Source organism: Dasypus novemcinctus, chromosome 25 (genome assembly GCF_030445035.2).
Source record: "Dasypus novemcinctus isolate mDasNov1 chromosome 25, mDasNov1.1.hap2, whole genome shotgun sequence".
Taxonomy (NCBI): Eukaryota; Metazoa; Chordata; class Mammalia; order Cingulata; family Dasypodidae; genus Dasypus; species Dasypus novemcinctus.
The window spans coordinates 19,088,277-19,106,882 of record NC_080697.1 but is presented as its reverse complement, the minus strand read 5'-3'; the positions used below and the strand labels follow the sequence as shown (position 1 = coordinate 19,106,882).

General features: G+C 53.1%; 1 protein-coding gene across 4 annotated transcripts in view; it reads right to left on the bottom strand.

The window, feature by feature from the left end:
• Positions 1–2,798: 2,798 nt before the first annotated feature.
• BABAM2 (BRISC and BRCA1 A complex member 2) overlaps positions 2,799–18,606 on the bottom strand; it is a 569,726-nt gene continuing 553,918 nt past the window's right edge. For all 4 annotated transcript variants that reach the window (XM_004452354.4, XM_071211921.1, XM_058287779.2 and 1 more), the window contains one exon: positions 2,799–3,139. In XM_004452354.4, the coding sequence (XP_004452411.1) occupies positions 3,076–3,139 (64 nt within the window). In that variant the 3' untranslated portion in view covers positions 2,799–3,075. The remainder of the gene's footprint in view (positions 3,140–18,606) is intronic.

Below are 18,606 nucleotides of genomic sequence, written 5' to 3'. Positions count from 1 at the left end.
ATTCCGCGGGCAGAGCCAGGATTCAAACGCAGGTCTCTCTTCTCCTTGAGCTCATACTTCTTCCCACTGGGGGCCCCAGCAGAAACGGCCTCTAACCAGGCACCGTGGGGCTGCGGGCAGTGGGTCCTGGGGACGCTGAGCTCCGAGGAAGGCTGAACGCTGGCCGGCCAGGTTTTCTCGTGCCTCTTCCCTGGGCCTGCAGGAGATGCCCCCATCAAATCCAAGTGTTAGCATAAACCCATCTGGGCCATTGTCCTTGTCGGTGCTGAGCTAAAGAGCCAACTTAAATGACGAAGCTGAGGAAGCTGGATTTACAAGGTCTTAAGAGTGTGCGCTCACAGACGGCGCTTTCATCTTCAAAGCATTTTATAGCCACTTGCTAATTAGTCCTGAGCTGCTCTCTGTGTGCAGGTTCCTGCTCAATGGCAGGCTCAACAGGCAAGAAACATCTACAAATACACAGGTGACCTTTGTCCACTTGCCAGTGCCACATGCTGCTGGCGCCTTATTGCTGTCAGGGGTAGAGATAAAATCGCACAAGCCCTGGGGTTGAAATCCTGGCAGTTGAAATATGAAGCAGTTATTGTCACTTCGTGTTGTTTAGTCCCCCAAGGAAAATCAGTTCAAGTCCCTCCCCACCTCCACATGTAGGAATAATGGTGGTAAGGACGAAATAGGTCTTCAAAAAGAAATCGTATACTTCCCCTTCCCACAAACTTCTGCTTTGTACACTAGTACAGCATCCTTCACTGGGAAAGAAGAAATGAATTTTGGTCCTGTCAACTAGAGTTGTGGACACACAGGAACGGCACTGGGTCCTCACTGGCCGGTGGGTGGCCCCGTCACGTAACCTCTCATCCGGGGCATGGAGCCAGCCTCCCTGTTTGCCTCCTTCACGGGAGATTAGAGTATGTGGCTGTGTCTCTGTGTCAGCGGGGTATTTGCAGGTCCTGAGAGCTGCCTGGGGTGGGAGGGAGGCACTCCCAGGTCACGCTGCTGGTGACCCTGCTGTCCCTCCTCCAGGGCTCTCTGAAAGCCCAGGGCCTGGCCTGCGGGACCCCAGTGTGAACCGGCCCCTGCTAGGGCTGGAGCTGGAGATCCTGAAGCAAGTCTGGCTTAGTGGAGGCCTGGCTATGAGGGCAGCAGAGTTCAGCTCTTGCCCCTCTGTGGGAGGAGCATGGCCACAGCTGTCCCCAGTGACAGTGTCACAGAGCCTCAGGGGGAGGGCCAGTGGGCAGAGGGTGGGGCCAGGCACGGGCTGCCCTGAGGTGGAGGGTGTCCGTGGTCAGGGCCAGAGGCTCCAGAGCAGCCGCTGGCTCAGGGGCCGTCAGCATGTGCCCAAGGAACCGCCTGGGGAGCTTGAGGCAAACCCAGCGGCTGGTGAGATGCTGATTACACAGGCCCGCGGTGGGGATGGAACAGCATTTCTTCCAGAGGAGCCCCAGGTGATCCTGAGGAGCCAATCCGCCCGTCTGGGCCGGCTCCCTCCTGCACCGCCTCACCGTCAGCAAATGGCAGCACTGGGATGCGGCTTGGACTTCCCTGCGCTGGGAATTCCTCAGCTTTCAGGGCAGGGGGCAAAGTGCCTGCAGGTGGAAGACCCCAGAGTGGGCAGCACCCCAGCTGGTGGTCAGGCTGGCAGGCCTGTCACAGCCATTCTCCAGCCACCTGAGCCATTCCCCGGTGGCTGGAAAACCCAGGGAAGAAAGAGCACTCGCTGGTCCCCCAAGGGCCGAGAACCAGTTCCCTTTCAGGCTCATATGGTAGAACTGGGTGCCAGGAGCCACAAGGGGAAGTGAGGGCCAAGAGGGAAAGGTCTGGTTAAACCCTGCACATGCCCTACAAGGGGGCCGTGGCTTCGCCCTGCCTGGGGAGGTGGCAGGTGTAACAGTGTGTTCAGCTCACCTCTGGGAGCAGGTCCCACTTCCCCAAGGTGAAAGCCTTCAGGGAAGAAAATGGTTAAACCAAATTGTAGTCTTACTGTGGACTGGTCCGGCTGACTGCAGTCACCTTGGGGGTAAGTTAAGGGAAGCTGTGGGTGGCGTGCAGAGCCCAGGGCCCCTGTTCCCAGATCTGCCCGATTTGCTGTGAGAGTTTCTTCAGCTCTTGGGCCTCAGGTTTCTCCTCTGAACACTGAAGAGAGTAGCAGGGGCTGGAGGGGGATGGACAGGCAGGGAGAACAAGCTGACTTGTGTGACCCCCTTTCCAGTTCTGGTAATCCGCAAGTCTAGGAAAAATGGCGCCTGCTTGGCGTGTCCCACCCAGCTCTGTTCCTGGCTGGCTGCAGAGCTGCCAGGCCCGAGCCCATCTACAAGACACATGCCAGTGATAACCTATGACCCCTGGCCTTGCTCTTTCTAGGATGATTCACATGGTGCAGCATAAACCTCCAAAGGCCTGGGAGGGGAGCTGGGGAGAGAGGCAAGGGCAGATTCATGGACTGACCTGCAACCCTGCGCTGTGCCCGCTGTGTTAGGGTGGGCTGTGTGCCTGGTGCATGAGGGAGGTGGAGGGCAGGGACGGAGGTCTGCTGGCTGGGTGGCTGAAACCCTGCCGGTGGCTAGTCCTTCGGGCAGCTTCTTTTCCCACTGCCCTGGGGGAAATGATGGGGTGTAAAAAACACACACAAACACCCACCCACACACATGCACATACCCACAGAGGTAAGACACTAGTATCAAGAAAAAAAAGCACTAAGTGGTATTCAATCTTAAAACTTAAAGCAGGTTTCAGAGACAAAGGCTTTGGAATAAGGGGTGTACGTTTATGACATCTTACTTTCCTTGGAAAGACGCACCTCATGATAGCTAATTTTATTTCTTGCAACTAAAAAATACAGTGAAGGAAAGAAAGCAGAATCAACTGGAAGTGAGGGGGAACTAGGACTTAGGTCACCTCCAGCCAGCTCAGGTTTGGGGTCCAGGAGAGTTGGGGCTGTCTGAGGCGCTGGAGGCTGCTGCATGAGCAAAAAGCTGCCATGAAGACGGTCCAAGTGGCTTCCGGGAAGCAGCCGTATGTGCTGACATGCGTGTGGACAGAGCAGTCTGGCTGGCCACCTCTCAAGACTGGTGTTTCCTAGAGCTTTCCATTGGCAAACGCTGCCTCCTGGAATTGAGGGACAAAGGTTTTGAAATAAGCCCTGGTGAGAAAGAGGGGGATAAAAAAAATGTGATTAGAATAAACGACTTGAAAAAGCTGTAACTCAGAGCTTTCACCCTAACTCAGAACAGTTGTTATTTATTGTTCCTGCATCTTGGGTTGGATTTTCCTTCCCTGCTGATGCAAAACTCTCTGGATTTTTCCAAGGGAGGTACGTGGAGCTCACTACTGTGATATAGCTTGTGGCTATTTAAATGGCCTGCACACAGCCCTTCCTGGCTGCAGCTTCTTTTTTTAAAAAATTATCTATCTATCTATCTATCTATCTATCTATCTATCTATCTATCTATCTATCTATTTCTCTCTCTCCCCCCCCTTCCCCCCACCCCGGTTGTCAGTTCTCTGTGTCTATTTGCTGCGTCTTCTTTGTTTGCTTCTGTTGTCAGCGGCACGGGAATCTGTGTTTCTTTTTGTTGCGTCATCTTGTTGTGTCTGCTCTCCGTGTGTGTGGCGCCATTCCTGGGCAGGCTGCACTTTCTTTTGTGCTGGGCAGCTCTCCTTACGGGGCGCACTCCTTGTGCGTGGGGCTCCCCTATGTGGGGGACACCCCTATGTGGCAGGGCACTCCTTGCGTGCATCAGCAGTGTGCATGGGCCTGGCTGCAGATTCTTATGAGACATCTGAGGTGGGTGCTGGGACGAAGAGAATCCAGAGGGGCCTTCTCAACTCAGGCCCTGGCTGCCCTCTTCCCAGCCAAATATGGGGCCTGACCCCTACTGCTAGGCCATGAGTGACCAAGCTAGCCACCTGGTCCTTTCAGTGACCCGAAACATCAAGAAGATCGTATTCTTCTTTCAGTCGGATCTCTGAATTCATATATCTAGAAAGATCTAATAAAAAAGATTTAGATTTTGTGTGATCTATGCATCTTTAAAAAAAAAAAAAGATGATAAAAAATAAAAAATATAAATATTCAAAAAAAAAGGGGGATTTGGAAATGCTCTCTGGTCGCAATTTAGTCCTAGCATCTTTGTGGGCTGGTCTGCTGTAAAGAAGGCTAGGCTAGGTGTTGAGAGAACCTTTTCTGATCAAAGACTGGTGATAAGCTCCAGAGACCTCTTAGCCTTCTGGCACCCAGAGTTATAATCGTAGAAGTGGGCTCTGCATCCTCCACGCAGAGGTGTGTGCATGGTGGGAGGTGTGTGCATGGTGGGCACACTGCGCCAGGTGCTGTATGAAGTGCCGGGGTCAGGGGTGACCCAGGTGTGCCCTGCCATGGAGGAGACCTCAGTTTAAAGGAGGAGACAGGCACAGCAGTGAGTGACACCTGCTCCTGTGTAAGTGTGGCCATGTAGGTACCTTGGGGGCCCCAGGCTGGGGTGACGGCTTGTTAACCTCCTGGGGGAGGCAGGAGAAGGGGTGCTGGAGTAGATGTGAGGGGCACACCAGGCCAAGGAGACCTCAGGAGCAAAGGCTTGGAGGCTAGGATGGCCTGCTGTGAGCCGGAGATTAAGAGCAGGAGGAAAGTGGGGAGAGCGCGCGCTGCAGAGGTGGGAGGTGGGCCCCAGAGTCTGGGCTGCTCACACTTGAGGTCTCATCTCACTCATCCAAAGTGGCTCACCCAGCAACCTCAGGTGCCCTCAACAGTGACAAGGGGGGAAGCGGACCTGGCCCAATGGATAGGGCATTCGCCTACCACATGGGAGCTCCGTGGTTCAAACCCTGGGCCTCCTTGACCCATGTGGAGCTGGCTCATGTGCAGGGCTGATGCGCGCAAGGAGTGCCCTGTCACGCAGGGGTGTCCCCCGCATAGGGGAGCCCCATGTGCAAGGAGTGCCCTGCCACGCAGGGGTGTCCCCCGGGGAGAGCCGCGCAGCGTGAAAGAAAGTGCAGCCTGCCCAAGAATGGCGCCGCACACATGGAGAGCTGACACAAGATGATGCAACAAAAAGCTGATAAGGATAGAAGCGGTCACAGAAGAATATACAGCAAATGGGCACAGAGAGCAGACAACTGGGGGGCGGGGGGAGAAGAGAAAAATAAATAAAAAAATAAATCTTTAAAAAAAAACAAAACAGCTATCAGGGCTGGGAAATCAACCTAGAAGACCTGCCACCACGGGGACGGTGATAGCCTCCTGCCTCTCGGCCCAGGAGTGTCCCCCACCATCTGTTTCCCTGAGGATGGGGGTCTAATAAGCTTGGCTCTCCAGGCTCCAGACTTCCAGCCAGTGAGCACCACCTTAGAAGGAGAGGGGGAGCTAAGGCCAGGTGCTGGCGGACCTGCCTGCTGAAGTGGCGAGAAGCAGCATCACAGAAAACTGCATAGGAATCCCAAAGATGCGAGCAGGGGCGTTTCGGGTAGGAAGCCACAGCTCCACAGCCTGGTAGGCACAGGGCCATGCTGTTAGTGATGACACCTGACGGTCCCTCCAGGCCCCTGAAGTCAATGGAGGGGCACGTCTAGCCATGTGGAAGGTGCTGGCTCTTTCCAGGCCTTGCCTCCGCGGCCTCATGGTGGCGTGTTAAGATACCAGCTCTCCTCTCTGGAAGCCCACTGTTCCAGACCTGTGACACTGCACATTGAGCTTTTCCTACTCCCCGCTCCAGGAAGAGGAAATCTGTCCTTGGGTCCCCTCCCTTCCAGTTTCCCCTCCTACCCCTTCCCCGCAGGGCCCTTCCTCTCAGGCTTTACCACCCTAAGCTGAGAATGCCCCAATCTCCAGCCCCAATCAGACTCCCAAACTCCAGGCTCCCATTTCTCACCACCTGCGGGGACGTGCTCACCTGGCTGTCTCTCTGGAATTCAAGCCATGGTGTCCCAATGGACGCTGTCATTAATGATATGCACTTGAAAGAGCTTTGGCCAATTCAGACTCTGCTTCCTTCTCAACCAATTTCTACTTCTCCCTGAGCCCCACTTTGACGTCACCTGAAAATCCTTCCTCTTCCTCTATCCTTGGTGACTCCCCTGGCTCCCGGTCTTATTACCTTACAACAAAACTGCTGCAGAAGCCTCTTAACATGTTAACATCTTAACTCCCCCCGCCCAGCGCCAACCTCACCTTTCTATTGCCACTACATTCTTACAGTGCCCCAGCCAAGATCCTCGATGCTCCCCAAACTCTTGGCCTGGCACTTGATGGCGTTCACAATCTGGCTCTGACTCATTTGTTTTGTAATTTACCCTTTCCTCCAGCACTTTCTGGGGACCATGCTCCCCTAGAAGCTAATGAAAAGCAGGATTCTCTCCCCAGAAGCACTGCCTGGAACCCCTCTGCCTCCCACATGCATCGCACACCATGCGGGGCGGGGGGGGGGGGGGTGTTTCCAGACCCCTCCAGGCCCTCTGGAGCCCGGCTCTGCACTTCCCACCCTCCGCCCAATCAGACTGCCTGCTCTTCCTCGGGCCACCTTCCACCTGGGCTTTATTCAGACTCAGGCCAAGTGCCTTCGACCCCATCGAGTCCTCCCCAGTCACCGGAAGGTCTCTCCCTGCATGCAGACCCTCTCTGTGCATCTCCCAGGGCATGTCACAGGTGTGCCCATCTGACTTGCCGGGCCACACTGCCAGCCCCCAGAAAGTGGGGAGCATGTTCTCCTCTCAGTGACCCCCAGACACTCAGGGAAGGCCTGTGGCTTCAGTTCATGTCACTAGCAATGGCCATGGCTTTGCAAGAAGCAGCTAAGACACGCCTCTTCCACGCTGTTTAAGGAGACAGCAATCGTGGAAAGCAGACCACATAACCTTTAGGGACTGATGATAAAATATTTAGTCTATTTCCAGATTTCAAACCATACCGATAATTAGTAAGAAAGAAAAGGGATGAAGCACCCTCCTCCATCCACGTCCTGAGCAACACAGTCCGCGGTAGCCACAGCACCCCTCCTTGGAGCCTTCTGACCCACTCGTGGCACAGATATCAGTGCTTCTCCATGCAGAAGCGGGACTGTGACGTGGTTGAAAGAGCCCTGAATCCAGAGAGAGGCTGAGCAGGGCACACGGAAGCCCTGGGCTCCGCTTCCCTGTGGCGGGTCAGGGCGTCAAATTCACCCCAAATTGACTCTTGTGTGTGTGGGAAGGGGCATGGTCAAACCCTCCGCCACCAGGCAGGCGCAAGGGCTGTCCATTCCTGATACAGTCGTTCCTTCTGCTGCTGTCACCCCAGCAAGGTGGGTGTGAGCTGGAGGAGAGCCTCATGGCCTTCGTCGGAGCGCCTGAGCCTGGCAGGCTGATGGCCCCCTCTGCCACGCTGGCTTGACGGCTGGAAGTGCTCGCTGGGGTGTGAGCCAGCCGGTCCCTGCTTGGTGAGGAGGGCAGAGTGGTGCCCTCCCTCAAGTTCATCGGAAGGCACAAGGGGAGGGCTACCATTCACCTGCCCGGCAGGTGTCTGCCGAGCCGATGGGGCTGCTGGTGAGCTGGCCTGGCTCTGGCCTGAGCTCGGGCAGGGAGTGGCCACAGACGCTGCCCTCCCATTCTCTCTTCAGGCCCAAAGGCACGCTGGCTCCTGAAGCCAATCTCATCAGCTCAGGGTTTCCTTGGAAAATTCCCCCAGAAAGCTGCAACAATGCAAGCTCCTTAGACAAAAGGGTCTTGGCAAGAGGGAGCAGGCTTTAAAGTCAAGCTTTTTCCTTCTTCAGAAAGTTCTAAAGTTCCCTGTTCTGTCCTGGGCTTTCCCTGCCAGGGCGAGCTGCGTGACGCCAAGGGGAAGCAGTGCGGAGAAGGGTTATTTAAAGACATGATGCTACCAGCTGTTTTCGGCGAGTGCCTCTCAGCTTGGATCTTCACTAAGTCAGTGAAGGGAGGGGGAGGAGGACGAAGGGAAAATGACAACTGGCTCCCACCCATTTAGAGATTTTTTTAAGCGCTGTTTTCATTTATTTCACTTTGTATCAGAAAAAATGGAGCGCTGCCCAGAGTTTAGCTTGCCATTGGCATTAGTTATCTGTCGTCTTTAAAAAAAATCTTTGACCCAGAACAAAGTGCCTGGTGAGCTTTAAAAGGGTGTGTTGTGGGGAGGGAAAGGTCTCCTCGCCTCCCCAGTAACTGACCAAGTAAGGGGCCAAAGGAAGTGTGCCCTGAGTCAGTCAAGCTCCTCATTCTACTCACACTGGAAGGGCTTTGCTTTTAGACCAAATCAGAGCGCAAATGTGCCACAGGACAAAGCACAGTCCTGGCCCCTTGCTGACCTTCGCGCCTCTGCTCGGGGGTTCATAAACTCACGGCCCATTCCCATCCAAGAGTCTCAGGTTAGAGAAATAAACCTTCAGGAGCGAAACGCAGGCCGGGGCGGGGTAGGTGCACGGTGACCTCAGTCCAGCAGTAGATCCTGGTCCCGGCCTCGGCTCATGGGTGGGGGGGGGGACCGGGGGAGGGGAGCAGGCAGAAGCCTGGGACCAGGAGGCAGGGGACTGGAGCACTCAGTGGGCCCTTTTACCCGGCCTTGGGCCCATGGGTACACCTCTTCCACTCTCTGGGTTTCGGCTCCCTCTAGAAAGCAGAGGGCTAAGCGCGAAGATGTCCAAGGGCCTGCCAGCTCCATGTGCCCATGGCTGTAGGGTGTGGCGAGGGCTCTGGCCTGGTCTTTACCAGGTGAGGGAGCCCGCCTCGTTAGGACTAGTTTCTTCATCTGTGAAATGAGTGTTCTTGTGAAGAGGCAATGAGATGGTCCCAGCAAGCACTTGGCGTGGCACCTGGCTATGTGTTCAACAGATGCCAACTGTCTTTGTGGGACCCAGCCAGGTCTAAGGGCGAGGGGCTCTGAGTCGTCAGGCATGGCTGGAAGCATGTGAGGCTGCAGAAGAGGGAGGCTGTGCATGATGGTCCTGGGGTCCCTGCCTTCCTCTCATCCTCCTTCCTGTGGCTTACATTATTGACCTGGCAGTAGGGGCCACACTTGGGGATGGACACTCGGCCAAGGCCATCGGTACATTCTGCCTCTCTGGAAACTCTGCCCAAACTGTTTGTGGCATACTTGTGGTTTCCAAGGATGAACTCTGCAGCTTGAGGTACCTTCATGCCCTTAGCTTGTCTCCTGCCCAAACCTGCTGTGTGTGCGCTTCATGTGCGGTTTTGGTGAAAGGCTGGGCAGGGCGGGGGTCACAGCTGTCGACTAGAGGAATGTTTAAGGATCCACTGCTCTGGCTGCTTTTGCTGGGAGTGTTGTCAGTTGATCTCCTCAAACAGACCTCTCTCTGCCCTGGACTGTGTGTGTCATAAAGGTGAGGACATTGGGGAAGTGGGAAAAGCACTGAACCACCAGGCAGAAGGCACAGGTTCTTGCCCAGACCCTGGCTCGTTTTGTCATCTGAAGCTGGGACTCAGCTTCCTCACCTGTGAGATGAAGATCTGTACCCTATCATCTCCAAGTGCCCCCCAGTTATGGTTCTCAGATGTCATCTACATGAGCTTTGAGCACACCTAACCTCTCTGAGTCTTGGTTCTTCATCTGCTAAATTCAGAGAGGTGATGAGGGGTGTGGGAAAAGTATGAGAGCACAGGCCCCAACACATCACAGGTTTCAGGAGGTGGTGGCTGAGCTATATGGGTGGTGGTGTGACGTAGGGCAGTGGTTCCCAAGCAGGGAGGGGTTAGCTCCAAGCAGCAGCTCGGGTACCACAGGCAGCTCAGGGAGAGGGAGGGTGGCAAAGGAGGAAGGGAAGGAAGGTCCGCTCCTCTGGGCCACCCCTCATCCTCTGTCACCCGGCTGAGAGGAGGTCTGGAGCTGGAGGTGGGCGCTCACCCTGAGTTGTTGGCAGAAACAGCACCTGGAAACCTAATAGGCCTATGTAGGCTGTGAAGGGGCGCTAGGGAGGCCAGGAGCCAGTAGGGAAGTCCTCATAGGTCTGGATGAAGGTAGGTAGGAACCTTTGCTCAATGAGGTCTCATCAAAGAGGTTTTCCCTGCTGGGTTTATATTTATAGCTCTTTATTTATTCAAAGAATCTTTTCAAAAGAGAAAAAAATCCATGAAATTGACAACTGAAAATCAGAATCCTTAAAAATAATAAAAGAAAAAGAAAACAAAAACAGAACATACAACCCAAAGAAATTGGGGACTCTGAGAAGAGGGAGGCAACCACACAGCTGCGAGGATTTGCAAAGCTTGCACTTACTGCATTGGGGGCTGGGGCCTGAAGCACTGCCCCATTCTGCAGGAGAGACACAGAAGCTTTGAGCTGGAGGTCAAGGGCCCAGCACAGTGTCACCCTGACCCCAGGGCCAGTGCTCCTCCACTGTAGCATGGCCATGTGAAGGAGACCTTGGGGTCTGGCTGCCTGTAGCTTCATTTATTGGGGATCTTTCATTTGACAGGAGCCTAAACAAATGCTTTCTTCCAACTCAGGACTCGGTAATCTCTTTCTGGAATTCAAAAATTCTCTTCTTTGGGCCATCACAAGATGAGTTTTTTGTTTGCTAGATTCGGGTGGAGGTACTGGTGCGGTGGGTTGGGAGAAGTGATTCAGGGACACAACCCCACTGTCAGGAAATTAAGGACAGATAACTTATGTCAGAGGTCATTTTTGTAAATAGAGGCAAGTTCCCAAACATCTAAGGCCCATTTCTTTTTCCAGCTTTCTTCTGCAGCTGTGACTTCAACTGGCACATGCTTTCAATCAGTCATAAAACCGACTGTGGTCTGCAAATCAAAGTGGGCCTGGAAATAGTGTCAGGCCAGCCCTGCTAATCACTCCTCGTGGTCTGCCTTGTCCACATTGTCCTGAACAGCCAGTGCTGACTCACTTGGGGGCTCACTGTCCTCGTATCAAAGGGGCCAGCCTAACAATAGGATCTCTACAAAGGGACCTGGTTCGGCTCCAGTGCCCTGTGCTCCAAGCCCTCCCTAGGCCCCTGTGACGACTGCCCATCCGCCTCGAGTACCCTGGTGAGCAAGCGACTGGCACAACAGCAGCTCGTTTTGTAGTATGCCCCAGGCGATGTTCGCCTGGCTCTCTCTCTCTGGTGTGGGCTTTAGAAACAAACAAGTGGTTGTAACTGGTTCATGCACAAGTCCTGCCAAAGGAGCTGGCCCTTGAGCAGGCCTGGTTTGTTTTCAGGGGATCCAAACTTGCAAAACAAGGAAATGAATGGACTTGAGATGCAAAGACTTGATAGCACATTGAGAACATAATATCACACGCTCACAGCTTCAGGCAGAGGCCCTTGACCTCGGCTGGAATCAATCTGTCCTCTCCTGGATTCCATGGTACACTGGGCCTCCAAACTAGAGCCCAGCCATGCTCTCCTGGAGTTTGAGACGTTGAGATTGGAGTCTAGACTATGTCTAAGCAGTGTGGCCTCCTCGCCTGTGAGAAGGTCCAGGCTCTCAGGACTTTGGCCACTTTCTCTGGGACTGGAGCAGCTTGTAGGTTGTTACTGCCACTGCAGGGGTCAGGCTGGACCTCCAGGGACTATAGGCAACTTGGCTTCCAGGGCACTCCTAGTGCCAACATAGGAAAAGGGGGGTGGACACAGCCGGCCAAATGAAAGGGAGGGGCAGGCTGGCCCTAATGAGGCTTCTTATCTATGTCTTGGGGGACCAACGAGAGCAGGAGCACTATGTGGAAGCCGTGTAGGCTGCTGGGACCTCCTGCCATCCCAGCCAGGAGGAGGGCCATGTATGCAGCCCACCTGCTGGTGCTGGGATGCTGGGAGAAGCCAGCTGCTGGGGTGAGTCAACACCAAGACCACCAAGCGCACCCCAGACTTCTTAGTCACACAAAGGGGAAAAACCAAAGGACGGCCCTCAAAGAGGAAGTCTTTGGGGTCCCAGTAAACTGGCCGCATGGACTGTGGGGCCCTAGTTGCTGGGGATCCAGCCCCAGCCAGGAGCTTTCCCTTGGGGCTGTACCGCAAGGCTTCTGTTCAGTGTTGCCAGGCATTGGCCTCCACAGGGCTGAGACAACACCTAGCAGCTCAACTCTGGGCCGGCATCCTTCCATTTTCGCCCCAGAGAGCCTCTCGAAGGCTTTGAAGTGGTGTCTGCCTAGTTTCAAATTTGGTTTCTCCCGCTAGACTCAGCATCTTCCCCAGCTGTGTGGGACTGCCTGATGGTCCCCCAGGCTCTCCAGGTGTTGCACTCCCAGCTGGGTGTTCACACAAGGCCTTGAAGATCTGGAGGGAGGGGCAGCAAGGGTGCTGCCCCCCTCTTCCTATCCTTCTCATCCCCCTGCCCCACAGCTGAAACCATATTACCAGATGCCAGCAATTCCAAAAGAAGAAATGATTCCATGCGAGAGGATGGCCAAGGTCCACCTCCAACTTCTGACGAGGGGAACGGCAGGCAGGCTGCGCTGGCAGGAGCTGGGGCACTTCCATGACAGGCTAGCAGGAGGCAGAACGCTGGGCAAGTGGAGGGCCTGACGGGTCCTATCAGGTCAGGCTGGGCTGCACCGGGGGTGTGGAGTGGGAGCACAGGAGGAGGAAACCCCCAGGGCTCACGTCCCTTTGCATGTACCCAGCCCTGTGCCTGTTGTCGCGAGGTACAGAGGGAGGGGAGGCAGGAGGGAAGGACAGGAAGGACAAACACTCAATGCAGGCAAAGATTCAGGCACGGTGTAAAGGAGTCTTGCTCAGTGTCAGCTGCACTTCACTGGGAGGTTGTGGGATCAGTTTAGTGGCTCCCAACCAGCAGGAACATAAAATGACACAGAACAGAGTAAGAGGGCATCCCCTTTAGGAAGGGAAATCTAGTCTTGTGAAGCTTTGCTTCAGTTATACATACTGGACTGGGATGTACACTAAATGCCTTCCTGTGGATGTGGTAGAAAAGGCTGGGTGCCATGAATCTAAGGGAAGGGAGATACCTGCTACAGGCTAGACACAGGCCATTTGCTTCCATGGAGATCACTTTATATTCACCTCTCCTAACAAGCCTACTACTGGTAGCAGGTAGATATCTCTGTTTTCGCCAATGAGAAATGTAGAATCCGGAGAGGCAACATGACTTTTCTGCGGCACATGGCTAATAGGTGGCAATGTGACTTAGGAATCCACAGCTGTCTATTCTTTCCATCCAGCCACATTTTCCAGTGGAAAGAGTACTGGTGGTGGGGTCGGCAGGCGGGGGCTGTGCTGATGCTGAATCACTTCTCCTCCATTTCCTCATCTACCGGACAAGGGAGGATGGCAAGTGTTTTGATTTGCTTGATCTCTCTTTCAGCCCCACTCCTTAAACACCCTTTTAGCTATGGTCTCCTCCATTAAATTTCTACTGGAATTGCCAACAGCCCAGTGATGAATTTCTATAGCTACTTACTGCCAACTTCCATTACACCCACACTGGTTCTTACAAAAACCCCTAATAGTCTGGAAGGGTTGACTGGCATGTGCACCCCTCCTCTGGGGACCTGAATTGGGTGACTTTGAAGTAGAATGAAAACTGTGATAACAAGGGACAAAAGGGAGGAACAGGGCCTTCTCACTTGCCTCCGTGGTTCCTGGAAGTCCTAATGCAGCCTAAGGAAGAGTGAGGCCTACTCTGAGTGTCGGGGAGGAGGAAATGAGAGCAAAAGAAGGCATGTGAATGCGCTCCAATTAATCAGCCCCAGAAGAGTCAAAAGGCACCCGGAAGGTTCCTTAACCAAGAGGGTCATTTGGCATCTTGACACTCCCAAGCGTTGTTGAGAATAATACCTCTGGCAAGTGCTCTAAAATGGGAGGTATCATCATCTTGACATACTAGAGCTGTGGGCTAGGGGTGGGGAGGCTCGAATTGTAATCCAGGCTCTGCTCATCACTTGCTATGGGACCTGGGCTAAGCCACTTTACCCCACTGTGCCCCGGATTCTGTAAAGCAAAGGGATGGTTTTTAAGGTCACTCCAGGTCTAAAATACTATTATCCATTGTAATTATTATTATTATTATTACTTTATATCAATCCAACTATACTAGCCAAAGCCAGTCTCTGAAGAGGAAGCAGTAATTTAATAAACGACCTCTCCCTTTCTTTGCTGGAGGGGTTCACTCCAGAGCCTTACTAAGCATCATCAGAGGCACTGCACTCATCTGGGACTTCAAATTGTCTCCCCCACTGTCTCCAGATTTGACAGAGGACTTCAAGAATGGATAAGCCAGGATCCACCCTGGCCACCTTCCTTTCCATCTTTCAAACCAGTAGACAACCACATACCCGCTTATTCAGGGATAGGTCCAGTGCTAAAAATGAGCTGGTTTCAGCAGGAGTAAAGGAATGAACCTGAGCAGGGCCCTGGCCCTCTGGGAATGCCTAGATTCTCGGCTCCCAGAGCAGAAAGCTGCCTGCTAAGCCTAGTTGGGAGCTGGGTGGCTTTGCTTTCACAGCCATGGGCCAAGCCCAGTGGCCTGCCCCTTCTTACGGCCATTGTTTTGGAAGAACCAGAGCAAACTTTCTGCCCAGAGCTTGCTTTTTTTTCTGCTCAGAGATATGCCAGGGCCATCTACCAGGCCAGACACCTAGCGCCTTTAATGACAATAACATGAATATTCATTTATACAGGACTTTCATTGGCAGATCTTAAAGAATATCACAAACAGTAATTAATTCCCCTTTGCCACTCTGGGAGTCAGCTAAGTAGGAGTCCCTTTACCCTGCAGGGGAATTGGTTGGCCTGGGGACCCTGCGACATGTTGGGGGCCTCTTCAACCTACCGACCCACAAGGCCTGGCAGAAGCACCAGGCCCACAATGGAGCCTGCAGCCACCAACCCCAGGCCATAGTCACTCATCTTACCACTGAAGTTCCAGGGCACAAACTGTTGAGCCACTTACTTGGTACTAACCACAGAAATTCACAGTTGGAAGGACCTCAGGATCCTGTCCAAGATGGACCTACCCTAGCAGCACTTCTAAGGGGTGATTCTCCACTTTCTGCCTGAATACTTTTAGTGACAGAGAGCTCAATACTTAAGGCATGCCTGGTACTTCTTTTTTTAATTAATTAATTAATTTATTTATTTCTTTATCTCCCCTTCCTCCCCCCCCCCACCCCAGTTGTCTGCTCGCTATGTTCTTCTGTGACCGCTTCTATCCTTATCAGTGGCACCAGAATCTCTGTTTCTTTTTGTTGCATCATCTTGTTGTGTCAGCTCTCCGTGTGTGCGGCGCCATTCTTGGGCAGGCTGCATTTTCTTTCGCGCTGGGCAGCTCTCCTTACAGGGCGCACTCCTTGCGCGTGGGGCTCCCCTACGCGGGGGACACCCCTGCGTGGTGCGGCACTCCTTGCGTGCGTCAGCACTGTGCATGGGCCAGCTACACATGGGTCAAGGAGGCCCAGGGTTTGAACTGCGGATCTCCCATGTGGTAGGCGGATGCCCTATGCATTGGGCCAAGGCTGCTTCCCTGCCTGGTACTTCCAATGTTCTTCCTTCTCCTGAACTTAAATCTGTCCTCTTGGAACTTCCACTCATGGGTCCTACTTCTGTCCTCTGCTATAAAACAATCCTACATGCACTGGTTGGGGCTGCTGGCTCATGTCTCCTGCGTTCATGTGGAAGACCTAGGGCTGAGTTTGGTGGCTCACACCTAGCAGAGGTCAGGGAGGACTTGTGAACTGAATGGAGGGGCAGCTGGAGGCCTCACCCATACACTCTGGGCCCCAAGGCCAGGCTGCCTTCCTGAGCACTGCGACAGCAGTTCCCCTGGGTGTGCTGGCCCTGACACCCTGGATCTGTCAGTCTGTCCAGATTTAAATGCAGCTCTTTCTATTTTTTTTGTTGTTGTTGTTCCTCTGGTGTAGACACCTGAGGTTCTGTGTTCACATTTTGGGGCTGCACCCCAGTGACACAAAAATTTCTAATTTTCTGTTGAGTGACTGACTGATTGAATGAATAAATGAATGACTATTCTTCCTCCCAAAATCTATTCTTAAATGTATGTAACTATCAATTGCAGGGATTGGTTTTTGGAGACCAAATGAGACAACAACGTCTAAAAAAATTTTTTTTTTTAAATCGTACTTTATCAGAATAAATTCTTGGTGTTATACTTGAGAAGAGGATGCATCGATTGCTGAGCTGGGCACCCACACTGAGGACAGGGAGCGACTCCATGGTCACCTCCTCTCCAGGGGGTGAGAGGCACAAGAGGTACTCTGGGTTGGGGTACGGTAGGGTGCTATGTTTATTTCCAAAACTCTAGATCTCCAGGGAAATCAACAACCCTCTGGAGTGATTTCTGGGCCCTAACTGGTAGACAGGCCTGAAAAAAGACAAGCACACACCCCTCTAAGACCACACTGGGTGAGATTTTCCTCACAGGGCTTACCAGGAAAAGCTTTTGAGCATGCACTAAAGACTGTTTTCCTAAAATCTGTGCCTCTATGGATGTGAGGTGTGGCTTGTGGCGATACAGCCTTATTCTCCTTTGCCTTCACAGGAGTCCTAGGACCAGGGACAATCATTTCTGGCTTGGATTTGGATCTGGGGGATACTTGGGAGAAGAAGGCTGGCTGAAAGGGGGGTTTCCTGGTGTCATTATGTGGCAAGGAGCATACCCTGCAACTGTTCCCTGCATGACCCAGAGGCAAGACGATGGCTTTTAGAATCATAGGAAACTGAATTCAAGCAAAGACCCATCACTTAGTACGTGTGTGTCTCAGGGAAAGTTACTTGACCTCCTTGAGTCTCAAGTTTATTTCCCTCAACTGGGCCCAGAACTCTTACTTGCATGGTTGTTGTGAGGCAAAGTGCCAGGTACACAGAAAGAACAAAAATCACATTTGATTCCCTCCACTCCCACTGTATAACTCCCCACGAACAGACACACACACCGAGGAACTTCTGTTTCCATTGAACTCAACAGGCATTTACTGAATAGCTTCTATTTCTAAGAGGGCCTGGAATCCCTGGAACTACTGTCTAAAGAGTGCCTGGATCCTAGAAGGATTCAAAATTTGTTGAAAAAATGAACTAACGATACTCGATAGTTTACAGTTACACCATGCTTTTAAAACAACCTCAGGAAGCAGATGTGGCTCAACTGATAGCGCATCCATCTACTATATGGAGGGTTCGATCCCCAGGGCCTCCTGACCCATGTGGTAAGCTGGCCCATGCGCAGGGCTGCAGTGTGCAAGGAGGGCCATGCCATGCAGGGGCACCTCTGCATCATTAATGTACGCGCAAGGAGTGTGCGCCCCACATGAAGAAAGCGCAGCCTGCTCAGGAGTGGCGCCGCACACATGGAGAGGTGACACAGCAAGATGATGTAACAACAACAACAACAAAAGAGACACAGTTTCCCAATGCCACCAGAGAATATAAGCAGACACAGAAGAACACACAGCAAATGGACAGAGAGCAGACAATGGGGGGGGGGGGAGGGGAGAGAAAGAAACAAATCTTAAAAAAGAAATAAAACCACCTCATTTGACCCAGCAACAATCACATGTACAAAATAGACACAATTACTCTACTCCCACTGAATACGAGAAGCAGGTCCAGGCGCATGATGAAGGCCGCATGGGACTTGGGTGTGAGCCAGGGCCCTGCCCTCAGCAGGCTGCCAGCCCTGGAGGGTCTTCTGTACCTTCTGTGACCACTGAGGGCTCAGGCGCGGAGCAGGCAGGGCCAGTACCCCACTGAGCGCCACCCCTGCCCCATCTGCAGTGGATAGTGAGGGCCTCTCCATGAGCCTGGGGGTTTGCAGGAGGAAGTTTTCAAAATGTGGAGACACTAACAGATAATTTCGTTCTTTCAGGTCCTGGGCCTAGAGTCTCGTGCTAAATGACGGGGCTGCTCCCTGAATGCTGATTCCCTTGGGCCAATGAGGATGCCATGGCAGGGATGCGTTGGTCACAGAGGAATCGCCCTTGCCAGGGGCCTCAGCATGGCGCTCTGCACACTGGAGGGGCTCAGAGTAGGGATGAAACACTTAAACGCAAGAAAGCAGCCAGACAAGATATGGCTATTAAGTCCTCTGCCACTCCTGGGCGCTCAGCCTCTCTTTCTTCCCCATCCTCCAGCTCCTGCTGGGAACCACTGGAAACGTGCAATGTAAAGAGTAGGGTAGGGACCTTTCAACATCTACCCCCTTGGCTGGCCCAAGTACAGCTTCCAATGTGAATTGAGAGTCGGAAATCAGATTTGACCACAAAGCTCTACCACCCACAGGGAGTTCATAGCTGCCTTCTCAAAGCCACTCTGTTGACACACCCTGCTGAGGTGGGGTGCCCTGTGGAATGTCGCCCCCACACACACTGGGCAACGTGTGACCCAGTTCTTCTGGGGTGAGGTCAGTCCCCGCCCCTGTGAGCTTGTCTATTCTGGACCTCTTAACATATTTCTTTGCACTGCTAGCATATTACCTTTGAGATATAACTGTGTGGAAAATCATGTGAATTCTTTAAGCCGTGCCAGTTTTAGGTCAGAAGCTGGCAAGGAAGAGCCAGGGCTTGGGATCTCCAAAACAAGCACCTAAACTAGATTAGGGCCGATGTGGCTGCTGTAGGGGACCAAGTCTGTGTGTTCACGGCCACCAGGCTGCCATTTCACTGGGGACCATTTGAGTCTGCTGGGTCTGCCCAAAGCT